The sequence below is a fragment of the Lithobates pipiens genome, unplaced genomic scaffold (genome assembly GCF_037356315.1).
Source record: "Lithobates pipiens isolate NorthernLeopardFrog02 unplaced genomic scaffold, aLitPip1_a1.2 Scaffold_25, whole genome shotgun sequence".
NCBI lineage: Eukaryota > Metazoa > Chordata > Amphibia > Anura > Ranidae > Lithobates > Lithobates pipiens.
In genome coordinates this window covers 112,643,132-112,664,150 of record NW_027507787.1, presented here as the reverse complement: position 1 = coordinate 112,664,150, position 21,019 = coordinate 112,643,132, and the positions used below count along the sequence as shown (strand labels likewise).

Here is a 21,019-nt window from a genome sequence, read left to right as displayed (position 1 = left end):
AGAGCGAGAGAGAGAGGAAAGAGCGTGAGAGAGAGAGAGCGAGAGAGAAATAGGAAAGAGTGAGAGAGAGAGAGCAAGAGGGAGAGAGAGAGAAAGAGGAAAGCGCGTGTGAGAGAGAGAAAGAGGAAAGAGCGTGTGAGAGAGAGAAAGAGGAAAGAGCGTGAGAGGGAGAGAGAAAGAGGAAAGAGTGTGAGAGAGAGAGAGAGAGAAAGAGGAAAGAGCGTGATAGAGAGAGAGAGAGAGAAAGAGTGTGAGAGAGAGAGGAAAGAGTGTGAGAAAGAGGAAAGAGCGTGAGAGAGAGAGAGCGCGAGAGAGAAAGAGGAAAGAGCGTGAGAGAGAGGAAAGTGCATGAGATCGAGAGAGAGAAAGAGGAAAGAGCATGAGAGAGAGAGAGAGAGAGGAAATAGCGTGTAAGAGAGAGAGGAAAGAGCGTGAGATAGAGAGGAAAGAGCGTGAGAGAGAGAGGAAGAGGAAAGAGCGTGAGAGAGAGAGAGGAAGAGGAAAGAGCGTGAGAGAGAGGGGAAAGAGCGTGAGTGAGAGGAAAGAGCATGAGAGAGAGAGAGAGAAAGAGGAAAGAGCGTGAGAGAGAGAGAGCGAGAGAGAAATAGGAAAGAGTGATAGAGAGAGAGAGCAAGAGGGAGAGAGAGAGAAAGAGGAAAGAGCGTGTGAGAGAGAGAAAGAGGAAAGAGCGTGAGAGAGAGAGAGAAAGAGGAAAGAGCGTGAGAGAGAGAGAGAGAAAGAGGAAAGAGTGTGTGAGAGAGAGAGAGAGAGAGAGAGAAAGAGGAAAGAGTGTGAGAGAAAGAGGAAAGAGCGTGAAAGAGAAAGGAAAGAGCGTGAGAGAGAGAGAAAGAGGAAAGAGCGTGAGAGAAAGAGGAAAGAGCGTGAGAGAGAAAGAGGAATGAGCGAGAGAGAAAGAGAGAGAGCGAGAGAGAGGAAAGAGTGTGAGAGAGAGAGCGAGAGAGAAAGAGGAAAGAGCGTAAGAGAGAGAGGAAGAGGAAAGAGCGTGAGAGAGAGAGAGAGAGGAAGAGCGTGAGTGAGAGGAAAGAGCATGAGAGAGAGAGAGAAAGAGGAAAGAGCGTGAGAGAGAGAGCGTGTGAGAGAGAGAGAGAAAGAGGAAAGAGCGTGAGCGCGAGAGAGAGAGGAAAGAGCAAGAGAGAGGAAAGAGCGTGAGAGAGAGAGAGGAAAGAGCGTGAGAGAGAGAGAGAGGAAAGAGCGTGAGAGAGAGAGAGGAAAGAGCGTGAGAGAGAGAGAAAGGAAAGTGCGTGAGAGAGAGAGAACGAGGAAAGAGCGTGAGAGAGAAAGAGAAAAGAGCTTGAGAGCTTGAGAGAGAGAGCGTGTGAGAGAGAAAGAGGAAAGAGCGTGAGAGAGAGAGAGAGAAAGAGAAAGAGGAAAGAGCGTGAGAGAGAGCGAGAGAGAAAGAGGAAAGAGCGTGAGAGAGAGCGAGCGAGAGAGAAATAGGAAAGAGTGAGAGAGAGAGCGAGAGAGAAAGAGGAAAAAGAGAAAGGAACGAGCATGTGAGAGAGAGAGAGAGAAAGAGGAAAGAGCATGTGAGAAAGAGAGCGAAAGAGGAAAGAGCGTGTGAGAGAGAGAGAAAGAGGAAAAGCGTGACAGAGAGAGAGAAGGAGCGTGAGAGAGAGAGAGAGAGAGAAAGAGGAAAGAGCGTGAGCGAGAGAGAGAAAGAGGAAAGAGCGTGAGAGAGAGAGAAAGAGGAAAGAGCGTGAGAGAGAGAGAAAGAGGAAAGAGCGTGAGAGAGAGAGAAAGAGGAAAGAGCGTGAGAGAGAGAGAGAGAGAAAGAGGAAAGAGAGTGAGAGAGAAAGAGGAAAGCGTGTGAAAGAGAGAGCGTGAGAGAGAAAGAGGAAAGAGTGTGTGAGAGAGAGAGAAAGAGCAAAGAGCGTAAGAGAGAGAGGAAAGAGCGTGAGAGAGAGAAAGAGGAAAGAGCGTGAGAGAGAGAGAGAAAGAGGAATGAGCGTGAGAGAGGGACAGAGAGAGAGAAAGAGGAAAGAGTGTGAGAGAGAGAGAGAGAGAGAGAAAGAGGAAAGAGCGTGAGAGAGAGAGAGAAAGGAAAGAGCGTGAGAGAGAGAGAACGAGGAAAGAGCGTGAGAGAGAGTGAGAGAGAAAGGAAAGAGCTTGAGAGAGAGAGCGTGTGAGAGAGGGAGAAAGAGGAAAGAGTGTGAGAGAGAGAGAAAGAGAAAGAGGAAAGAGCGTGAGAGAGAGAGAGCGAGAGAGAAAGAGGAAAGAGCGTGAGAGAGAGATAGCGAGAGAGAAATAGGAAAGAGTGAGAGAGAGAGAGAGAGCGAGAGAGAAAGAGGAAAAAGAGAGAGGAACGAGCATGTGAGAGAGAGAGAAAGAGGAAAGAGCGTGTGAGAGAGAGAGCAAAAGAGGAAAGAGCGTGTGAGAGAGAGAGAAAGAGGAAAAGCGTGACAGAGAGAGAGAAGGAGCGTGAGCGAGAGAGAGAGAAAGAGGAAAGAGCGTGAGCGGGAGAGAGAGAAAGAGGAAAGAGCGTGAGAGAGAGAGAGAGAAAGAGGAAAGAGCGTGAGAGAGAGAGAGAGAGAAAGAGGAAAGAGCGTGAGAGAGAAAGAGGAAAGCGTGTGAAAGAGAGAGCGTAAGAGAGAAAGAGGAAAGAGTGTGTGAGAGAGAGAGAGAATAAGCAAAGAGCGTGAGAGAGAGAGGAAAGAGCGTGAGAGAGAGAAAGAGGAAAGAGCGTGAGAGAGAGAAAGAGGAAAGAGCGTGAGAGAGAGAGAGAAAGAGGAAAGAGCGTGAGAGAGGGACAGAGAGAGAGAAAGAGGAAAGAGTGTGTGAGAGAGAGAGAAAGAGGAAAGAGCGTGAGAGAGGGAAAGAGAGAGAGAAAGAGTTAAGAATGTGAGAGAGAGAGAGAGAGAGGAAAGAGCGTGAGAGAGAAAGAGGAAAGAGCGTGAGAGAGAAAGAGGAAAGAGTGTGTGAGAGAGAGAGAAAGAGGAAAGAGTGTGTGAGAGAGAGAGAAAGAGGAAAGAGCGTGAGAGAGGGAAAGAGAGAGAGAAAGAGTTAAGAATGTGAGAGAGAGAGAGAGAGGAAAGAGCGTGAGAGAGAGAGAGGAAAGAGCGTGAGAGAGAGAAAGAGGAAAGAGCGTGAGAGAGAGAAAGAGGAAAGAGCGTGAGAGAGAGAGAGAAAGAGGAAAGAGCATGAGAGAGAGAGAGAAAGAGGAAAGAGCGTGAGAGAGGGACAGAGAGAGAGAAAGAGGAAAGAGTGTGTGAGAGAGAGAGAGAGAGAGAAAGAGGAAAGAGCGTGAGCGAGAGAGAGAAAGAGGAAAGAGAGAGAGAGAGAGAGAGAGAAAGAGGAAAGAGCGTGAGAGAGAGAGAAAGAGGAAAGAGCGTGAGAGAGAGAGAGAGAAAGAGGAAAGAGTGAGAGAGAAAGAGGAAAGAGTGTGTGAGAGAGAAAGAGGAAAGAGCGTGAGAGAGAGAGAGAAAGAGGAATGAGCGTGAGAGAGGGACAGAGAGAGAGAAAGAGGAAAGAGTGTGAGAGAGAGAGAGGAAAGAGTGTGAGAGAGAAAGAGGAAAGAGCGTGAGAGAGAGGAAAGAGCATGAGATCGAGAGAGAGAGAAAGAGGAAAGAGCGTGAGAGAGAGAAAGAGGAAATAGCGTGTGAGAGAGAGAAAGAGCGTGTGAAAGAGAGAGAGAAAGAGGAAATAGTGTGAGCGTGAGAGAGAGAGAGGAAAGAGCGAGAGAGAGAGAGAAAAGAGCGTGAGATCGAGAGAGAGAAAGAGGAAAGAGCGTGAGAGAGAGAGAGAAGGAGCGTGAGAGAGAGAGAGAAAGAGGAAAGAGCGTGAGCGAGAGAGAGAAAGAGGAAAGAGCGTGAGAGAGAGAGAGAGAAAGAGGAAAGAGCGTGAGAGAGAGAGAAAGAGGAAAGAGCGTGAGAGAGAGAAAGAAAAAGAGGAAAGAGAGTGAGAGAGAAAGAGGAAAGCGTGTGAAAGAGAGAGCGTGAGAGAGAAAGAGGAAAGAGTGTGTGAGAGAGAAAGAAAGAGCAAAGAGCGTGAGAGAGAGAGGAAAGAGCGTGAGAGAGAGAGAGAGGAAAGAGCGTGAGAGAGAGAGAAAGAGGAATGAGCGTGAGAGAGGGACAGAGAGAGAGAAAGAGGAAAGAGTGTGAGAGAGAGAGAGAGAGAAAGAGGAAAGAGTGTGAGAGAGAGAGAGAAAGAGAAAGGAAAGAGCGTGAGAGAGAGAGAACGAGGAAAGAGCGTGAGAGAGAGTGAGAGAGAAAGAGGAAAGAGCTTGAGAGCTTGAGAGAGAGAGCGTGTGAGAGAGAGAGAAAGAGGAAAGAGCGTGAGAGAGAGAGAAAGAGAAAGAGGAAAGAGCGTGAGAGAGAGAGCGAGAGAGAAAGAGGAAAGAGCGTGAGAGAGAGAGAGCGAGAGAGAAATAGGAAAGAGTGAGAGAGAGAGCGAGAGAGAAAGAGGAAAAAGAGAGAGGAACGAGCATGTGAGAGAGAGAGAGAAAGAGGAAAGAGCGTGTGAGAGAGAGAGCGAAAGAGGAAAGAGCGTGTGAGAGAGAGAGAAAGAGGAAAAGCATGACAGAGAGAGAGAAGGAGCGTGAGAGAGAGAGAAAGAGGAAAGAGCGTGAGCGAGAGAGAGAGAAAGAGCAAAGAGCGTGAGAGAGAGAGAGAGAAAGAGGAAAGAGCGTGAGAGAGAGAGAAAGAGGAAAGAGCGTGAGAGAGAAAGAGGAAAGCGTGTGAAAGAGAGAGCGTGAGAGAGAAAGAGGAAAGAGTGTGTGAGAGAGAGAGAGAATAAGCAAAGAGCGTGAGAGAGAGAGGAAAGAGCGTGAGAGAGAGAGGAAAGAGCGTGAGAGAGAGAAAGAGGAAAGAGCGTGAGAGAGAGAGAGAAAGAGGAAAGAGCGTGAGAGAGGGACAGAGAGAGAGAAAGAGGAAAGAGTGTGTGAGAGAGAGAGAGAGAGAAAGAGGAAAGAGCGTGAGAGAGGGACAGAGAGAGAGAAAGAGGAAAAAGTGTGTGAGAGAGAGAGAGGAAAGAGCGTGAGAGAGAAAGAGGAAAGAGCGTGAGAGAGAGGAAAGAGCATGAGATCGAGAGAGAGAGAAAGAGGAAAGAGCGTGAGAGAGAGAAAGAGGAAATAGCGTGTGAGAGAGAGAAAGAGCGTGTGAAAGAGAGAGAGAAAGAGGAAATAGTGTGAGCGTGAGAGAGAGAGAGGAAAGAGCGAGAGAGAGAGAGGAAAGAGCGTGAGAGAGAGAGAGAGAAAGAGGAAAGAGCGTGAGAGAGAGCGAGAGAGGAAAGAGCGTGAGAGAGAGCAAGAGAGAAAGAGGAAAGAGCGTGAGAGAGAGAGCGAGAGAGAAATAGGAAAGAGTGATAGAGAGAGAGAGCAAGAGGGAGAGAGAAAGAGGAAAGAGCGTGTGAGAGAGAGAAAGAGGAAAGAGCGTGAGAGAGAGAGAAAGAGGAAAGAGTGTGAGAGAGAGAGAGAGATAGAGTAAAGAGCATGATAGAGAGAGAGAGAAAGAGGAAAGAGTGTGAGAGAGAGAATAAAGAGCATGAGAGAAAGAGGAAAGAGCGTGAGAGAGAGAGCGCGAGAGAAAAAGAGGAAAGAGCGTGAGAGAGAGAGAGAGAGGAAAGAGCGTGAGAGAGAGAGAGAGAAAGAGGAAAGAGTGTGAGAGAGAGAGGAAAGAGCGTGAGAGAGAGAGAGAGAGAGAGGAAAGAGCGTGAGAGAGAAAGAGGAAAGAGCGTGAGAGAGAGAGAGAGGAAAGAGCGTGAGAGAGAGAGAGAGGAAAGAGCGTGAGAGAGAGAGGAAAGAGCATGAGAGAGAGAGAGAGCGAGGAAAGAGCATGAGAGAGAGAGAGAGCGAGGAAAGAGCGTGAGAGAGAGAAAGAGGAAAGAGCGTGAGAGAGAGAAAGAGGAAAGAGCGTGAGAGAGAAAGAGCGAGAGAGAGAGGAAAGAGCGTGAGAGAGAAAGGAAAGAGCGTGAGAGAGAGAAAGAGGAAAGAGCGTGAGAGAGAGCGAGAGAGAAAGAGGAAAGAGCTTGAGAGAGAGAGCGAGAGAGAAAGAGGAAAGAGCTTGAGAGAGCGTGTGAGAGAGAGAGAAAGAGGAAAGAGCGTGAGCACGAGAGAGAGAGAGGAAAGAGCAAGAGAGAGGAAAGAGCGTGAGAGAGAGAGAGGAAAGAGCGTGAGAGAGAGAGAGGAAAGAGCGTGAGAGAGAGAGAGGAAAGAGCGTGAGAGAGAGAGAGGAAAGAGCATGAGAGAGAGAGAACGAGGAAAGAGCGTGAGAGAGAGTGAGAGAGAAAGAGGAAAGAGCGTGAGAGAGAGCGAGAGAGAAATAAGAAAGAGTGAGAGAGAGCGAGAAGGAGAGAGAGAAAGAGGAAAGAGCGTGTGAGAAAGAGGAAAGCGCATGAGAGAGAGAGAGAAATAGGAAAGAGTGTGAGAGAGAGAGGAAAGAGCGTGAGAGAGAAAGAGGAATGAGTGAGAGAGAAAGAGAGAGAGAAAGAGGAAAGAGCATGAGAGAGAGAGAGAGAGAGAGGAAATAGCATGTTAGAGAGAGAAAGAGCGTGTGAGAGAGAGAAAGAGGAAAGAGCGTGAGCGCGCGCGAGAGAGGAATGAGCGAGAGAGAGAGATGAAAGAGCGTGAGAGAGAGAGGAAAGAGCGTGAGAGAGAGAGAGAGAAAGGAAAGAGCGTGAGAGAGAGCGAGAGAGAAAGAGGAAAGAGCTTGAGAGAGAGAGAGAGAAAGAGGAAAGAGCTTGAGAGAGAGAGTGAGAGAGAGAGAGCGTGTGAGAGAGAGAAAGAGGAAAGAGCGTGAGCACGAGAGAGAGAGGAAAGAGCAAGAGAGAGAGAGAGGAAAGAGCGTGTGAGAGAGAGAGAGAGGAAAGAGCATGAGAGAGAGAGAGGAAAGAGCGTGACAGAGAGAGAGGAAAGAGCGTGAGAGAGATCGAGAGAGAAAGAGGAAAGAGCGTGAGAGAGAGAGCGAGAGAGAAAGAGGAAAGAGCTTGAGAGAGAGAGCGAGAGAGAAAGAGGAAAGAGGGAGAGAGAGAAAAAGAGGAAAGAGCGTGAGAGAAAGAGGAAAGAGCGTGAGAGAGAAAAAGAGGAAAGAGCGTGAGAGAGAAAAAGAGGAAAGAGCGTGAGAGAGAAAAAGAGGAAAGAGCGTGAGATAGAAAGAGGAAAGACCGCGAGAGAGAGGGAGAAAGAGGAAAGAGCGTGAGAGAGAGAGAGAAAGAGCGTGAGAGAGAGAGAGAAAGAGCGAGAGAGAGGGAAAGAGCATCAGCGAGAAAGAGGGAAAGAGCGTGAGCGAGAGAGAGAGAGAAAGAGGAAAGAGCGTGAGAGAGAGAGGAAAGAGAGAGAGAAAGAGGAAAGAGCGAGAGAGAAAGAGGAAAGAGTGAGAGAGAGGAACGAGGGTGTGTGTGAGAGAGAGAAAGAGGAACGAGCGTGTGTGAGAGAGAGAGGAAAGAGCGCGAGAGAGAGAGAAAGAGGAGAGTGTGAGAGAGAGAGAGAAAGAGAATGAGGAAAGAGTGTGAGAGAGAGAGAAAGAGCGGGAAAGAGAGTGAAAGAGGAAAGAGCGGGAAAGAGAGAGAAAGAGGAAAGAGCGTGAGAGAGAGAGAGGAATGAGCGTAAGAGAGCGAGAAAGAGAGGAATGAGCATGAGAGAGAGAGCGAGAGAGAAAGAGGAAAGAGCGAGAGAGAAAAAGAGGAAAGAGCGTGAGAGAGAAAAAGAGGAAAGAGCGTGAGAGAGAAAGAAAGAGGAAAGACCGCGAGAGAGAGGGAGAAAGAGGAAAGAGCGTGAGCGAGAGAGAGAGAGAAAGAGGAAAGAGCGTGAGAGAGAGAGGAAAGAGAGAGAGAAAGAGGAAAGAGCGAGAGAGAAAGAGGAAAGAGTGAGAGAGAGGAACGAGGGTGTGTGTGAGAGAGAGAAAGAGGAACGAGCGTGTGTGAGAGAGAGAGGAAAGAGCGCGAGAGAGAGAGAAAGAGGAGAGTGTGAGAGAGAGAGAGAAAGAGAATGAGGAAAGAGTGTGAGAGAGAGAGAAAGAGCGGGAAAGAGAGTGAAAGAGGAAAGAGCGGGAAAGAGAGAGAAAGAGGAAAGAGCGTGAGAGAGAGAGAGGAATGAGCGTAAGAGAGCGAGAAAGAGAGGAATGAGCATGAGAGAGAGAGCGAGAGAGAAAGAGGAAAGAGCGAGAGAGAAAAAGAGGAAAGAGCGTGAGAGAGAAAAAGAGGAAAGAGCGTGAGAGAGAAAGAAAGAGGAAAGACCGCGAGAGAGAGGGAGAAAGAGGAAAGAGCGTGAGAGAGAGAGAAAGAGCGAGAGAGAGGGAAAGAGCATCAGCGAGAAAGAGGGAAAGAGCGTGAGCGAGAGAGAGAAAGAGGAAAGAGCGTGAGAGAAAGAGGAAAGAGTGAGAGAGAGGAACGAGGGTGTGTGTGAGAGAGAGAGAAAGAGGAATGAGCGTGTGTGAGAGAGAGAGGAAAGAGAGAGAGAAAGAGGAAAGAGCGAGAGAGAAAGAGGAAAGAGTGAGAGAGAGGAACGAGGGTGTGTGTGAGAGAGAGAAAGAGGAACAAGCGTGTGTGAGAGAGAGAGGAAAGAGCGCGAGAGAGAGAGAAAGAGGAGAGTGTGAGAGAGAGAGAGAGAGAAAGAGAATGAGGAAAGAGTGTGAGAGAGAGAGAAAGAGGAAAGAGCGGGAAAGAGAGAGAGAAAGAGGAAAGAGCGTGAGAGAGAAAGATGAAAGAGTGTGAGAGAGAGAAAGAGGAAAGAGTGTGAGAGAGAGAGAGGAATGAGCGTGAGAGAGAGCGAGAGAAAGAGGAATGAGCATGAGAGAGAGAGCGAGAGAGAAAGAGGAAAGAGCGAGAGAGCGAGAGAGAGAAAGAGGAAAGAACGAGAAAGAGAAAAGAGCGTGAGAGCGAGAGAGAGGAAAGAGCGTGAGAGAGAGAGGGAAAGAGCATGAGAGAGAGAGGGAAAGAGCTAGAGAGAGAGAGGGAGCAAAAAGAGTGAGATAGAGCGAGAGAGAGAAAGAAAGGAAAGAGAGAGAGAGAAAGAGGAAAGAGCGAGAGTGGAAAGAGAGAGAGGAGAGGAGAGGGGGCGAGAGTGAGAGAGAAAAGAGAGCGGAAGAGGAAAGAGCGAGAGAGGAAAGAGCGAGAGAGGAAAGAGCGAGAGAGGAAAGAGAGAGAGAGAGAGAGAGAGAGAGAGAGAGGAAAGAGAGAGAGAGAGAGAGAGAGAAAGAGGAAAGAGAGAGAGAGAGAGCGAGAGAGAAAGAGGAAAGCGAGAGAGAAAGAGGAAAGAGAGAGTAAGAGCGAGAGAGAAAAGAGCGTGAGAGAGAGAGAGGAAATCGAGAGAGCGTGAGAGAGTGTGAGCGTGAAAGAGCGAGAGAGAGAAAGAGCGAGAGAGAAAGAGGAAAGAGAGAAAGAGCGAGAGAGAGAGAGAGAGAGCGAGAGTGAGGAAAGAGCGAGAGAGGAAAGAGAGAGAGGGCGAGAGCGAGAGAAAAGAGAGAGAGGGCGAGAGCGAGAGAAAAGAGAGCGGAAGAGGAAAGAGTGAAAGGGCGAGAGAGAGAGAAAAGAGAGCAGAAGAGGAAAGAGCGAGAGCGAAAGAGGAAAGAGCGAGAGCGGAAGAGGAAAGAGCGAGAGCCGAAGAGGAAAGAGAGAAAGAGGAAAGAGCGAGAGCGGAAGAGGAAAGAGCGAGAGAGGAAAGAGCGAGAGAGGAAAGAGCGAGAGAGGAAGAGGAAAGAGTGAGAGAGAAAAGAGCGAGAGAGGAAGAGGAAAGAGCGAGAGCGGAAGAGGAAAGAGCGAGAGTGGAAGAGGAAAGAGCAAGAGCGGAAGAGGAAAGAGCGAGAGCGGAAGAGGAAAGAGCGATAGAGAGGAAAGAGAGAGAGAGAGGAAAGAGTGAGAGCGGAAAGAGCGAGAGAAGAGCGAGCGAGAAACAGAAGAGTGAGCGAGTGAAGAGCGAGCGAGAAACAGAGAAGAGTCAGCGAGAAACAGAGAAGAGGGAGCAAGTGAAGAGTGAGCGAGAAACAGTGAAGAGTGAGCGAGAGAAGAGTCAGCGAGAAACAGAGAAGAGCGAGAGAGTGAAGAGTCAGCGAGAAACAGAGAAGAGCGAGCAACAGAGAAGAGCGAGCGAGTGAAGAGCGAGCGAGAAACAGAAGAGCGAGCAACAGAGAAGAGTGAGCGAGAAACAGAGAAGAGTGAGCGAGAAACAGAGAAGAGTGAGCGAGAAACAGAAGAGCGAGCAACAAAGAGCGAGCGAGTGAAGAGTGAGTGAGAAAAAGAGAAGAGCGAGCAAGCAACAGAAGAGAGAGCGAAGAGGGAGCGAGAAACAGAGAAGAATGAGCGAGAAACAGAGAAGAGCAAGAAACAGAGACGAGCGAGCAACAGGGAAGAGCGAGAAACAGAGAAGAGGGAGAGAGAAAAAAAGAAGAGCAAGCGAGTGAATAGCGAGCGAGAGAAGAGTCAGCGAGAAACAGAGAAGGGCGAGCGAGTGAAGAGTCAGTGAGTGAAGAGTGAGCGAGAAACAGAGAAGAGCGAGCGAGTGAGAAACAGAAGAGCGAGCGAGTGAAGACTGAGCGAGAAACAGAGAAGAGTGAGCGAGAAACAGAGAAGAGAGCGAGTGAAGAGCGAGCAAGTGAAGAGTGAGCGAGAAACAGAGAAGAGTGAGCGAGAAACAGAGAAGAGCGAGCGAGAAACAGAGAAGAGCGAGCGAGAAACAGAGAAGAGCGAGAAACAGAGAAGAGCAAGAAACAGAGACGAGCGAGCAACAGGGGAGAGCGAGAAACAGAGAAGAGGGAGAGAGAAAAAAAGAAGAGCAAGCGAGTGAATAGCGAGCGAGAGAAGAGTCAGCGAGAAACAGAGAAGGGCGAGCGAGTGAAGAGTCAGTGAGTGAAGAGTGAGCGAGAAACAGAGAAGAGCGAGCGAGTGAGAAACAGAAGAGCGAGCGAGTGAAGACTGAGCGAGAAACAGAGAAGAGTGAGCGAGAAACAGAGAAGAGAGCGAGTGAAGAGTGAGCAAGTGAAGATTGAGCGAGAAACAGAGAAGAGTGAGCGAGAAACAGAGAAGAGCGAGCGAGAAACAGAGAAGAGCGAGCGAGTGAAGAGCGAGTGAGTGAAGAGCGAGCGAGAAACAGAAAAGAGTGAGCGAGTGAAGAGTGAGCGAGAAACAGAGAAGAGCGAGCGAGTGAAGCGTGAGAGAGAAACAGAAGAGCGAGCAAAGAGCGAGCGAGAGAAGATTCAGCAAGAAACAGAGAAGAGTGAGCGAGTGAACAGTGAGCGAGTGAAGAGTCAGCGAGTGAAGAGTCAGCGAGTGAAGAGTCAGCGAGAAACAGAGAAGAGCAAGCGAGTGAAGAGTGAGCGAGAAACAGAGAAGAGCGAGCAAGTGAAGAGTGAGCGAGAAACAGAGAAGAGCGAGTGAATAGCGAGCAACAGAGAAGAGCGAGCGAGAAACAAAAGCGCGAGCGAGTGAAGAGCGAGCGAGAAACAGAAGAGCGAGCAACAAAGAGCGAGCGAGTGAAGAGTGAGTGAGAAAAAGAGAAGAGCGAGCGAGCAACAGAAGAGAGAGCGAAGAGTGAGCGAGAAACAGAAGAGTGAGCGAGAAACAGAGAAGAGCGAGAAACAGAGAGGAGCGAGCAACAGGGAAGAGCGAGAAACAGAGAAGAGGGAGAGAGAAACAGAGAAGAGCGAGCGAGTGAATAGCGAGCGAGAGAAGAGTCGATAAACAGAGAAGGGCGAGTGAAGAGTCAGTGAGTGAGAAACAGAGAAGAGCGAGCGAGTGAGAAACAGAAGAGCGAGTGAGTGAAGAGTGAGCGAGAAACAGAGAAGAGTGAGCGAGAAACAGAGAAGAGAGAGCGAGTGAAGAGCGAGCGAGTGAAGAGTGAGCGAGAAACAGAGAAGAGTGAGCGAGAAACAGAGAAGAGAGAGCGAGTGAAGAGCGAGCGAGTGAAGAGTGAGCGAGAAACAGAGAAGAGTGAGCGAGAAACAGAGAAGAGGGAGAGAGAAACAGAGAAGAGCGAGCGAGTGAATAGCGAGCGAGAGAAGAGTCGATAAACAGAGAAGGGCGAGTGAAGAGTCAGTGAGTGAGAAACAGAGAAGAGCGAGCGAGTGAGAAACAGAAGAGCGAGTGAGTGAAGAGTGAGCGAGAAACAGAGAAGAGTGAGCGAGAAACAGAGAAGAGAGAGCGAGTGAAGAGCGAGCGAGTGAAGAGTGAGCGAGAAACAGAGAAGAGTGAGCGAGAAACAGAGAAGAGAGAGCGAGTGAAGAGCGAGTGAGTGAAGAGCGAGTGAGAAACAGAGAAGAGTCAGCGAGAAACAGAGAAGAGTGAGCAAGTGAAGAGTGAGAGAGAAACAGTGAAGAGTGAGCGAAGAGTGAGCGAGAGAAGAGTCAGCGAGAAACAGAGAAGAGCGAGAGAGTGAAGAGTGAGCGAGAAACAGAGAAGAGCGAGTGAACAGCGAGCGAGAAACAGAGAAGAGCGAGTGAAGAGCGAGCGAGTGAAGAGCGAGCGATTGAAGAGCGAGCAATTGAAGAGCGAGCAATTGAAGAGCGAGGGAGAAACAGAAGAGTGAGCCACAGAGAAGAGCGAGCGAAGAGTGAGCGAGAAACAGAGAAGAGTGAGCGAGAAACAGAGAAGAGTGAGCGAGAAACTGAAGAGCGAGCAACAAAGAGCAAGCGAGTGAGAAAAAGAGAAGAGCGAGCGAGCAACAGAAGAGAGAGCGAAGAGTGAGTGAGAAACAGAGAAGAGGGAGCGAGAAACAGAGACGAGCGAGCAACAGGGAAGAGCGAGAAACAGAGAAGAGGGAGAGAGAAACAGAGAAGAGCGAGCGAGTGAATAGCGAGCGAGAGAAGAGTCAGCGAGAAACAGAGAAGGGCGAGCGAGTGGAGAGTCAGTGAGTGAAGAGTGAGCGAGAAACAGAGAAGAGCGAGCGAGTGAAGGGCAAGCGAGAAACAGAGAAGAGCGAGCGAGTGAGAAACAGAAGAGCGAGCGAGTGAAGAGTGAGCGAGAAACAGAGAAGAGCGAGCAAGAAAGAGAGAAAGGCGAGCGAGTGAGCGAGAAACAGAAGAGCGAGCAAAGAGCGAGTGAGAGAAGAGTCCGCGAGAAACAGAGAAGAGTGAGCGAGTGAAGAGTGAGCGAGTGAAGAGTCAGCGAGTGAAGAGTCAGCGAGTGAAGAGTCAGCAAGAAACAGAGAAGAGTGAGCGAAGAGTGAGCGAGTGAAGAGTGAGCGAGTGAAGAGTCAGCGAGTGAAGCGTCAGCGAGAAACAGAGAAGAGCAAGCGAGTGAAGAGTGAGCGAGAAACAGAGAAGAGGGAGAAACAGAGAAGAGGGAGAGAGAAACAGAGAAGAGAGAGAGAGTGAATAGCGAGCGAGCAAGAGAAGAGTCAGCGAGAAACAGAGAAGGGCGAGCAAGTGAAGAGCGAGTGAGAAAAAGAGAAGAGCGAGCGACTGAGAAACAGAAGAGTGAGCGAGTGAAGAGTGAGCGAGAAACAGAGAAGAGTGAGCGAGAAACAGAGAAGAGTGAGCGAGAAACAGAGAAGAGTGAGCGAGAAACAGAAGAGCGAGCTACAAAGAGCGAGCGAGTGAAGAGTGAGTGAGAAACAGAGAAGAGCGAGCGAGCAACAGAAGAGAGAGCAAAGGGTGAGCGATAAAGTGAAGAGTGAGCGAGAAAACAGAGAAGAGCGAGAAAACAGAGAAGAGCGAGAAACAGAGAAGAGCGAGAAACAGAGAAGAGCGAGCAACAGAGAAGAGGGAGAAACAGAGAAGAGGGAGAAACAGAGAAGAGGGAGAGAGAAATAGACAAGAGCGAGAGAGTGAATAGCGAGCGAGCAAGAGAAGAGTCAGTGAGAAACAGAGAAGGGCGAGTGAGTGAAGAGTCAGTGAGTGAAGAGTGAGCGAGAAACAGAGAAGAGCGAGCAAGTGAAGAGCGAGTGAGAAACAGAGAAGAGCGAGCCACTGAGAAACAGAAGAGCGAGCGAGTGAAGAGTGAGCGAGAAAAAGAGAAGAGTGAGCGAGAAACAGAGAAGAGCGAGCGAGTGAAGAGCGAGCGAGTGAAGAGTGAGCGAGAAACCGAGAAGAGTGAGCGAGAAACCGAGAAGAGAGAGCGAGAAACAGAGAAGAGTGAGCAAGTGAACAGCGAGCGAGAAACCGAGAAGAGCGAGCGCGTGAAGAGTGAGCGAGAAACAGAAGAGCGAGCAAAGAGCGAGCGAGAGAAGAGTCAGCGAGAACCAGAGAAGAGTGAGCGAATGAAGAGTGAGCGAGTAAAGAGTCAGCGAGCGAAGAGTCAGCAAGTGAAGAGTCAGTGAGTGAAGAGTGAGCGAGAAACAGAGAAGAGCGAGCGAGAAACAGAGAAGAGAGCGAGTGAAGAGCGAGCAAGTGAAGAGTGAGCGAGAAACAGAGAAGAGTGAGCGAGAAACAGAGAAGAGCGAGCGAGAAACAGAGAAGAGCGAGCGAGAAACAGAGAAGAGCGAGAAACAGAGAAGAGCAAGAAACAGAGACGAGCGAGCAACAGGGGAGAGCGAGAAACAGAGAAGAGGGAGAGAGAAAAAAAGAAGAGCAAGCGAGTGAATAGCGAGCGAGAGAAGAGTCAGCGAGAAACAGAGAAGGGCGAGCGAGTGAAGAGTCAGTGAGTGAAGAGTGAGCGAGAAACAGAGAAGAGCGAGCGAGTGAGAAACAGAAGAGCGAGCGAGTGAAGAGTGAGCGAGAAACAGAGAAGAGTGAGCGAGAAACAGAGAAGAGAGCGAGTGAAGAGTGAGCAAGTGAAGATTGAGCGAGAAACAGAGAAGAGTGAGCGAGAAACAGAGAAGAGCGAGCGAGAAACAGAGAAGAGCGAGCGAGAAACAGAGAAGAGCGAGCGAGTGAAGAGCGAGTGAGTGAAGAGCGAGCGAGAAACAGAAAAGAGTGAGCGAGTGAAGAGTGAGCGAGAAACAGAGAAGAGCGAGCGAGTGAAGCGTGAGAGAGAAACAGAAGAGCGAGCAAAGAGCGAGCGAGAGAAGATTCAGCAAGAAACAGAGAAGAGTGAGCGAGTGAACAGTGAGCGAGTGAAGAGTCAGCGAGTGAAGAGTCAGCGAGTGAAGAGTCAGCGAGAAACAGAGAAGAGCAAGCGAGTGAAGAGTGAGCGAGAAACAGAGAAGAGCGAGCAAGTGAAGAGTGAGCGAGAAACAGAGAAGAGCGAGTGAATAGCGAGCAACAGAGAAGAGCGAGCGAGAAACAAAAGCGCGAGCGAGTGAAGAGCGAGCGAGAAACAGAAGAGCGAGCAACAAAGAGCGAGCGAGTGAAGAGTGAGTGAGAAAAAGAGAAGAGCGAGCGAGCAACAGAAGAGAGAGCGAAGAGTGAGCGAGAAACAGAAGAGTGAGCGAGAAACAGAGAAGAGCGAGAAACAGAGAGGAGCGAGCAACAGGGAAGAGCGAGAAACAGAGAAGAGGGAGAGAGAAACAGAGAAGAGCGAGCGAGTGAATAGCGAGCGAGAGAAGAGTCGATAAACAGAGAAGGGCGAGTGAAGAGTCAGTGAGTGAGAAACAGAGAAGAGCGAGCGAGTGAGAAACAGAAGAGCGAGTGAGTGAAGAGTGAGCGAGAAACAGAGAAGAGTGAGCGAGAAACAGAGAAGAGAGAGCGAGTGAAGAGCGAGCGAGTGAAGAGTGAGCGAGAAACAGAGAAGAGTGAGCGAGAAACAGAGAAGAGAGAGCGAGTGAAGAGCGAGCGAGTGAAGAGTGAGCGAGAAACAGAGAAGAGTGAGCGAGAAACAGAGAAGAGGGAGAGAGAAACAGAGAAGAGCGAGCGAGTGAATAGCGAGCGAGAGAAGAGTCGATAAACAGAGAAGGGCGAGTGAAGAGTCAGTGAGTGAGAAACAGAGAAGAGCGAGCGAGTGAGAAACAGAAGAGCGAGTGAGTGAAGAGTGAGCGAGAAACAGAGAAGAGTGAGCGAGAAACAGAGAAGAGAGAGCGAGTGAAGAGCGAGCGAGTGAAGAGTGAGCGAGAAACAGAGAAGAGTGAGCGAGAAACAGAGAAGAGAGAGCGAGTGAAGAGCGAGTGAGTGAAGAGCGAGTGAGTGAAGAGCGAGTGAGAAACAGAGAAGAGTCAGCGAGAAACAGAGAAGAGTGAGCAAGTGAAGAGTGAGAGAGAAACAGTGAAGAGTGAGCGAAGAGTGAGCGAGAGAAGAGTCAGCGAGAAACAGAGAAGAGCGAGAGAGTGAAGAGTGAGCGAGAAACAGAGAAGAGCGAGTGAACAGCGAGCGAGAAACAGAGAAGAGCGAGTGAAGAGCGAGCGAGTGAAGAGCGAGCGATTGAAGAGCGAGCAATTGAAGAGCGAGCAATTGAAGAGCGAGGGAGAAACAGAAGAGTGAGCCACAGAGAAGAGCGAGCGAAGAGTGAGCGAGAAACAGAGAAGAGTGAGCGAGAAACAGAGAAGAGTGAGCGAGAAACTGAAGAGCGAGCAACAAAGAGCAAGCGAGTGAGAAAAAGAGAAGAGCGAGCGAGCAACAGAAGAGAGAGCGAAGAGTGAGTGAGAAACAGAGAAGAGGGAGCGAGAAACAGAGACGAGCGAGCAACAGGGAAGAGCGAGAAACAGAGAAGAGGGAGAGAGAAACAGAGAAGAGCGAGCGAGTGAATAGCGAGCGAGAGAAGAGTCAGCGAGAAACAGAGAAGGGCGAGCGAGTGGAGAGTCAGTGAGTGAAGAGTGAGCGAGAAACAGAGAAGAGCGAGCGAGTGAAGGGCAAGCGAGAAACAGAGAAGAGCGAGCGAGTGAGAAACAGAAGAGCGAGCGAGTGAAGAGTGAGCGAGAAACAGAGAAGAGCGAGCGAGAAAGAGAGAAAGGCGAGCGAGTGAGCGAGAAACAGAAGAGCGAGCAAAGAGCGAGTGAGAGAAGAGTCCGCGAGAAACAGAGAAGAGTGAGCGAGTGAAGAGTGAGCGAGTGAAGAGTCAGCGAGTGAAGAGTCAGCGAGTGAAGAGTCAGCGAGTGAAGAGTCAGCGAGAAACAGAGAAGAGTGAGCGAAGAGTGAGCGAGTGAAGAGTGAGCGAGTGAAGAGTCAGCGAGTGAAGAGTCAGCGAGTGAAGCGTCAGCGAGAAACAGAGAAGAGCAAGCGAGTGAAGAGTGAGCGAGAAACAGAGAAGAGGGAGAAACAGAGAAGAGGGAGAGAGAAACAGAGAAGAGAGAGAGAGTGAATAGCGAGCGAGCAAGAGAAGAGTCAGCGAGAAACAGAGAAGGGCGAGCAAGTGAAGAGCGAGTGAGAAAAAGAGAAGAGCGAGCGACTGAGAAACAGAAGAGTGAGCGAGTGAAGAGTGAGCGAGAAACAGAGAAGAGTGAGCGAGAAACAGAGAAGAGTGAGCGAGAAACAGAGAAGAGTGAGCGAGAAACAGAAGAGCGAGCTACAAAGAGCGAGCGAGTGAAGAGTGAGTGAGAAACAGAGAAGAGCGAGCGAGCAACAGAAGAGAGAGCAAAGGGTGAGCGATAAAGTGAAGAGTGAGCGAGAAAACAGAGAAGAGCGAGAAAACAGAGAAGAGCGAGAAACAGAGAAGAGCGAGAAACAGAGAAGAGCGAGCAACAGAGAAGAGGGAGAAACAGAGAAGAGGGAGAAACAGAGAAGAGGGAGAGAGAAATAGACAAGAGCGAGAGAGTGAATAGCGAGCGAGCAAGAGAAGAGTCAGTGAGAAACAGAGAAGGGCGAGTGAGTGAAGAGTCAGTGAGTGAAGAGTGAGCGAGAAACAGAGAAGAGCGAGCAAGTGAAGAGCGAGTGAGAAACAGAGAAGAGCGAGCCACTGAGAAACAGAAGAGCGAGCGAGTGAAGAGTGAGCGAGAAAAAGAGAAGAGTGAGCGAGAAACAGAGAAGAGCGAGCGAGTGAAGAGCGAGCGAGTGAAGAGTGAGCGAGAAACCGAGAAGAGTGAGCGAGAAACCGAGAAGAGAGAGCGAGAAACAGAGAAGAGTGAGCAAGTGAACAGCGAGCGAGAAACCGAGAAGAGCGAGCGCGTGAAGAGTGAGCGAGAAACAGAAGAGCGAGCAAAGAGCGACCGAGAGAAGAGTCAGCGAGAACCAGAGAAGAGTGAGCGAGTAAAGAGTCAGCGAGCGAAGAGTCAGCAAGTGAAGAGTCAGTGAGTGAAGAGTGAGCGAGAAACAGAGAAGAGCGAGCGAGTGAGAAACAGAAGAGCGAGTGAGTGAGTGAAGAGTGAGCGAGAAACAGAGAAGAGTGAGCGAGAAACAGAGAAGAGAGAGCGAGTGAAGAGCGAGCGAGTGAAGAGTGAGCGAGAAACAGAGAAGAGTGAGCGAGAAACAGAGAAGAGCGAGCGAGGAACAGAGAAGAGCGAGCGAGTGAAGAGCGAGTGAGTGAATAGCGAGCGAGAAACAGAGAAGAGTCAGCGAGAAACAGAGAAGAGTGAGCAAGTGAAGAGTGAGAGAGAAACAGTGAAGAGTGAGCGAAGAGTGAGTGAGAGAAGAGTCAGCGAGAAACAGAAAAAAGCGAGAGAGTGAAGAGTGAGCGAGAAACAGAGAAGAGCGAGTGAAGAGCGAGCAACAGAGAAGAGCGAGCGATTGAAGAGCGAGCGAGAAACAGAAGAGTGAGCCACAGAGAAGAGCGAGCGAAGAGTGAGCGAGAAACAGAGAAGAGTGAGCGAGAAACTGAAGAGCGAGCAACAAAGAGCAAACGAGTGAGAAAAAGAGAAGAGCGAGCGAGCAACAGAAGAGAGAGCGAAGAGTGAGCGAGAAACAGAGAAGAGGGAGCGAGAAACAGAGAAGAGCGAGAAACAGAGACGAGCGAGCAACAGGGAAGAGCGAGAAACAGAGAAGAGCGAGCGAGTGAATAGCGAGTGAGAGAAGAGTCAGCGAGAAACAGAGAAGAGTGAGCGAGAAACAGAGAAGAGGGAGAGAGAAACAGAGAAGAGCGAGCGAGTGAATAGCGAGCGAGAGAAGAGTCAGCGAGAAACAGAGAAGGGCGAGCGAGTGAAGAGTCAGTGAGTGAAGAGTGAGCGAGAAACAGAGAAGAGCGAGCGAGTGAGAAACAGAAGAGCGAGCCACAGAGAAGAGCGAGCGAAGAGTGAGCGAGAAACAGAGAAGAGTGAGCGAGAAACAGAAGAGCGAGCAACAAAGAGCAAGCGAGTGAGAAAAAGAGAAGAGCGAGCGAGCAACAGAAGAGAGAGCGAAGAGTGAGCGAGAAACAGAGAAGAGGGAGCGAGAAACAGAGAAGAGCGAGAAACAGAGACGAGCGAGCAACAGGGAAGAGCGAGAAACAGAGAAGAGGGAGAGAGAAACAGAGAAGAGCGAGCGAGTGAATAGCGAGCGAGAGAAGAGTCAGCGAGAAACAGAGAAGGGCGAGAGAGCGAAGAGTCAGTGAGTGAAGACTGAGCGAGAAACAGAGAAGAGTGAGCGAGAAACAGAGAAGAGAGAGCGAGTGAAGAGCGAGCAAGTGAAGAGTGAGCGAGAAACAGAGAAGAGCGAGCGAGAAACAGAGAAGAGCGAGCGAGTGAAGAGCGAGTGAGTGAAGAGCGAGTGAGAAACAGAAAAGAGTGAGCGAGTGAAGAGCGAGCGAGAAACAGAGAAGAGCGAGCGAGTGAAGCGTGAGAGAGAAACAGAAGAGCGAGCAAAGAGCGAGCGAGAGAAGATTCAGCAAGAAACAGAGAAGAGTGAGCGAGTGAAGAGTGAGCGAGTGAAGAGTGAGCGAGTGAAGAGTCAGCGAGTGAAGAGTCAGTGAGAAACAGAGAAGAGTGAGCGAAGAGTGAGCGAGTGAAGAGTCAGCGAGTGAAGAGTCAGCGAGAAACAGAGAAGAGCAAGCGAGTGAAGAGTGAGCGAGAAACAGAGAATAGGGAGCGAGTGAAGAGTGAGCGAGAAACAGAGAAGAGCGAGCGAGCAACAGAAGAGAGAGCGAACAACAGAGAAGAGCGAGCGAGGAACAGAGAAGAGTGAGTGAGAAACAGAGAAGAGCGAGTGAAGAGCGAGCGAAAAAGGGTAAAGAGCGAGCAAGAAAGAGAGAAGAGCGAGCAAGAAAGAGAGAAGAGCGAGCGAGAAAGAGGGAAGAGCGAATAATAATAATAATAAATAGGACAGATGATATGAAAGATCAGAAAAGGTGGCAGTGCTGGATTATTGATGTGGAGGATAAATGATAGATGGGATAGAGGAAGGACCAGGAGTATGACAATCGTGGTGGATAGATAATAAGATTGAGTAGTATAGTGGATGAGGATGAAAGAGGATATGGAGGAGGAGGACTCAGCAAGTTTGAAGGTGGAGGAAAATCAAGTAGAGGAGGAAAAAGATAGTGGATGAAGTTGGAGGAAGAAAAAGAAAGATAGAGAATGTGATTGTGCTGGGTTCACACTGCTGCGATGCGAGAACGCTGCAAATCTACTGCGGGTTCCCGCATCACATGCCTCACGGCGAGTGAAGAGTCAGCGAGTGAAGAGTCAGCGAGAAACAGAGAAGAGTCAGCCAGAAACAGAGAAGACTCAGTGAGAAACAGAGAAGACTCAGCGAGAAACAGAAGAGCCAGCGAGAAACAGAAAAGAGCAAGTGAGTGAAGAGCGAGCAAAAGAGAAGAGCAAGCGAGTGAAGAGTGAGCGAGAAACAGAGAAGAGGGAGAGAGAAACAGAGAAGAGCGAGCGAGTGAAGAGCGAGCGAGAGAAGAGTCAGCGAGAAACAGAGAAGGGCGAGCGAGTGAAGAGTCAGTGAGTGAAGAGTGAGCGAGAAACAGAGAGGAGTGAGTGAAGTGTGAGCAACAGAGAAGAGCGAGCGAGTGAGAAACAGAAGAGCGAGCGAGTGAAGAGTGAGCAAGAAACAGAAGAGTGAGCAAAGAGCGAGTGAGAGAAAAGTCAGCGAGAAACAGAGAAGAGTAAGCGAGTGAAGAGTCAGCGAGAAAAAGAGAAGAGTGAGCGAAGAGTGAGCGAGAGAAGAGTCAGCGAGAAACAGAGAAGAGCGAGAGAGTGAAGAGTGAGCGAGAAACAGAGAAGAGCGAGAAACAGAGAAGAGCGAGTGAAGAGCGAGCAACAGAGAAGAGCAAGCCAGTGAAGAGCGAGCGAGAAACAAAATAGCGAGCGAATGAAGAGCGAGTGAGAAACAGAAGAGCGAGCGAGTGAAGAGTGAGTGAGAAAAAGAGAAGAGCGAGCGAGCAACAGAAGAGAGAGCGAAGAGTGAGCGAGAAACAG

At 49.7% G+C, this 21,019-nt stretch overlaps 1 protein-coding gene across 1 annotated transcript; it reads left to right on the top strand.

Moving 5' to 3' along the window:
- Window positions 1-3,251: 3,251 nt before the first annotated feature.
- LOC143929776 (uncharacterized) lies at window positions 3,252-20,801 on the top strand (the record flags this gene model as incomplete). The annotated part of the gene is made up of 4 exons (XM_077453754.1): window positions 3,252-3,392; window positions 9,474-9,830; window positions 16,387-16,467; window positions 20,739-20,801. Coding segments are annotated over 4 exons (642 nt in total), but the record flags the coding sequence as incomplete, so codon positions are not given.
- Between the last annotated feature and the right edge of the window lie 218 nt (window positions 20,802-21,019).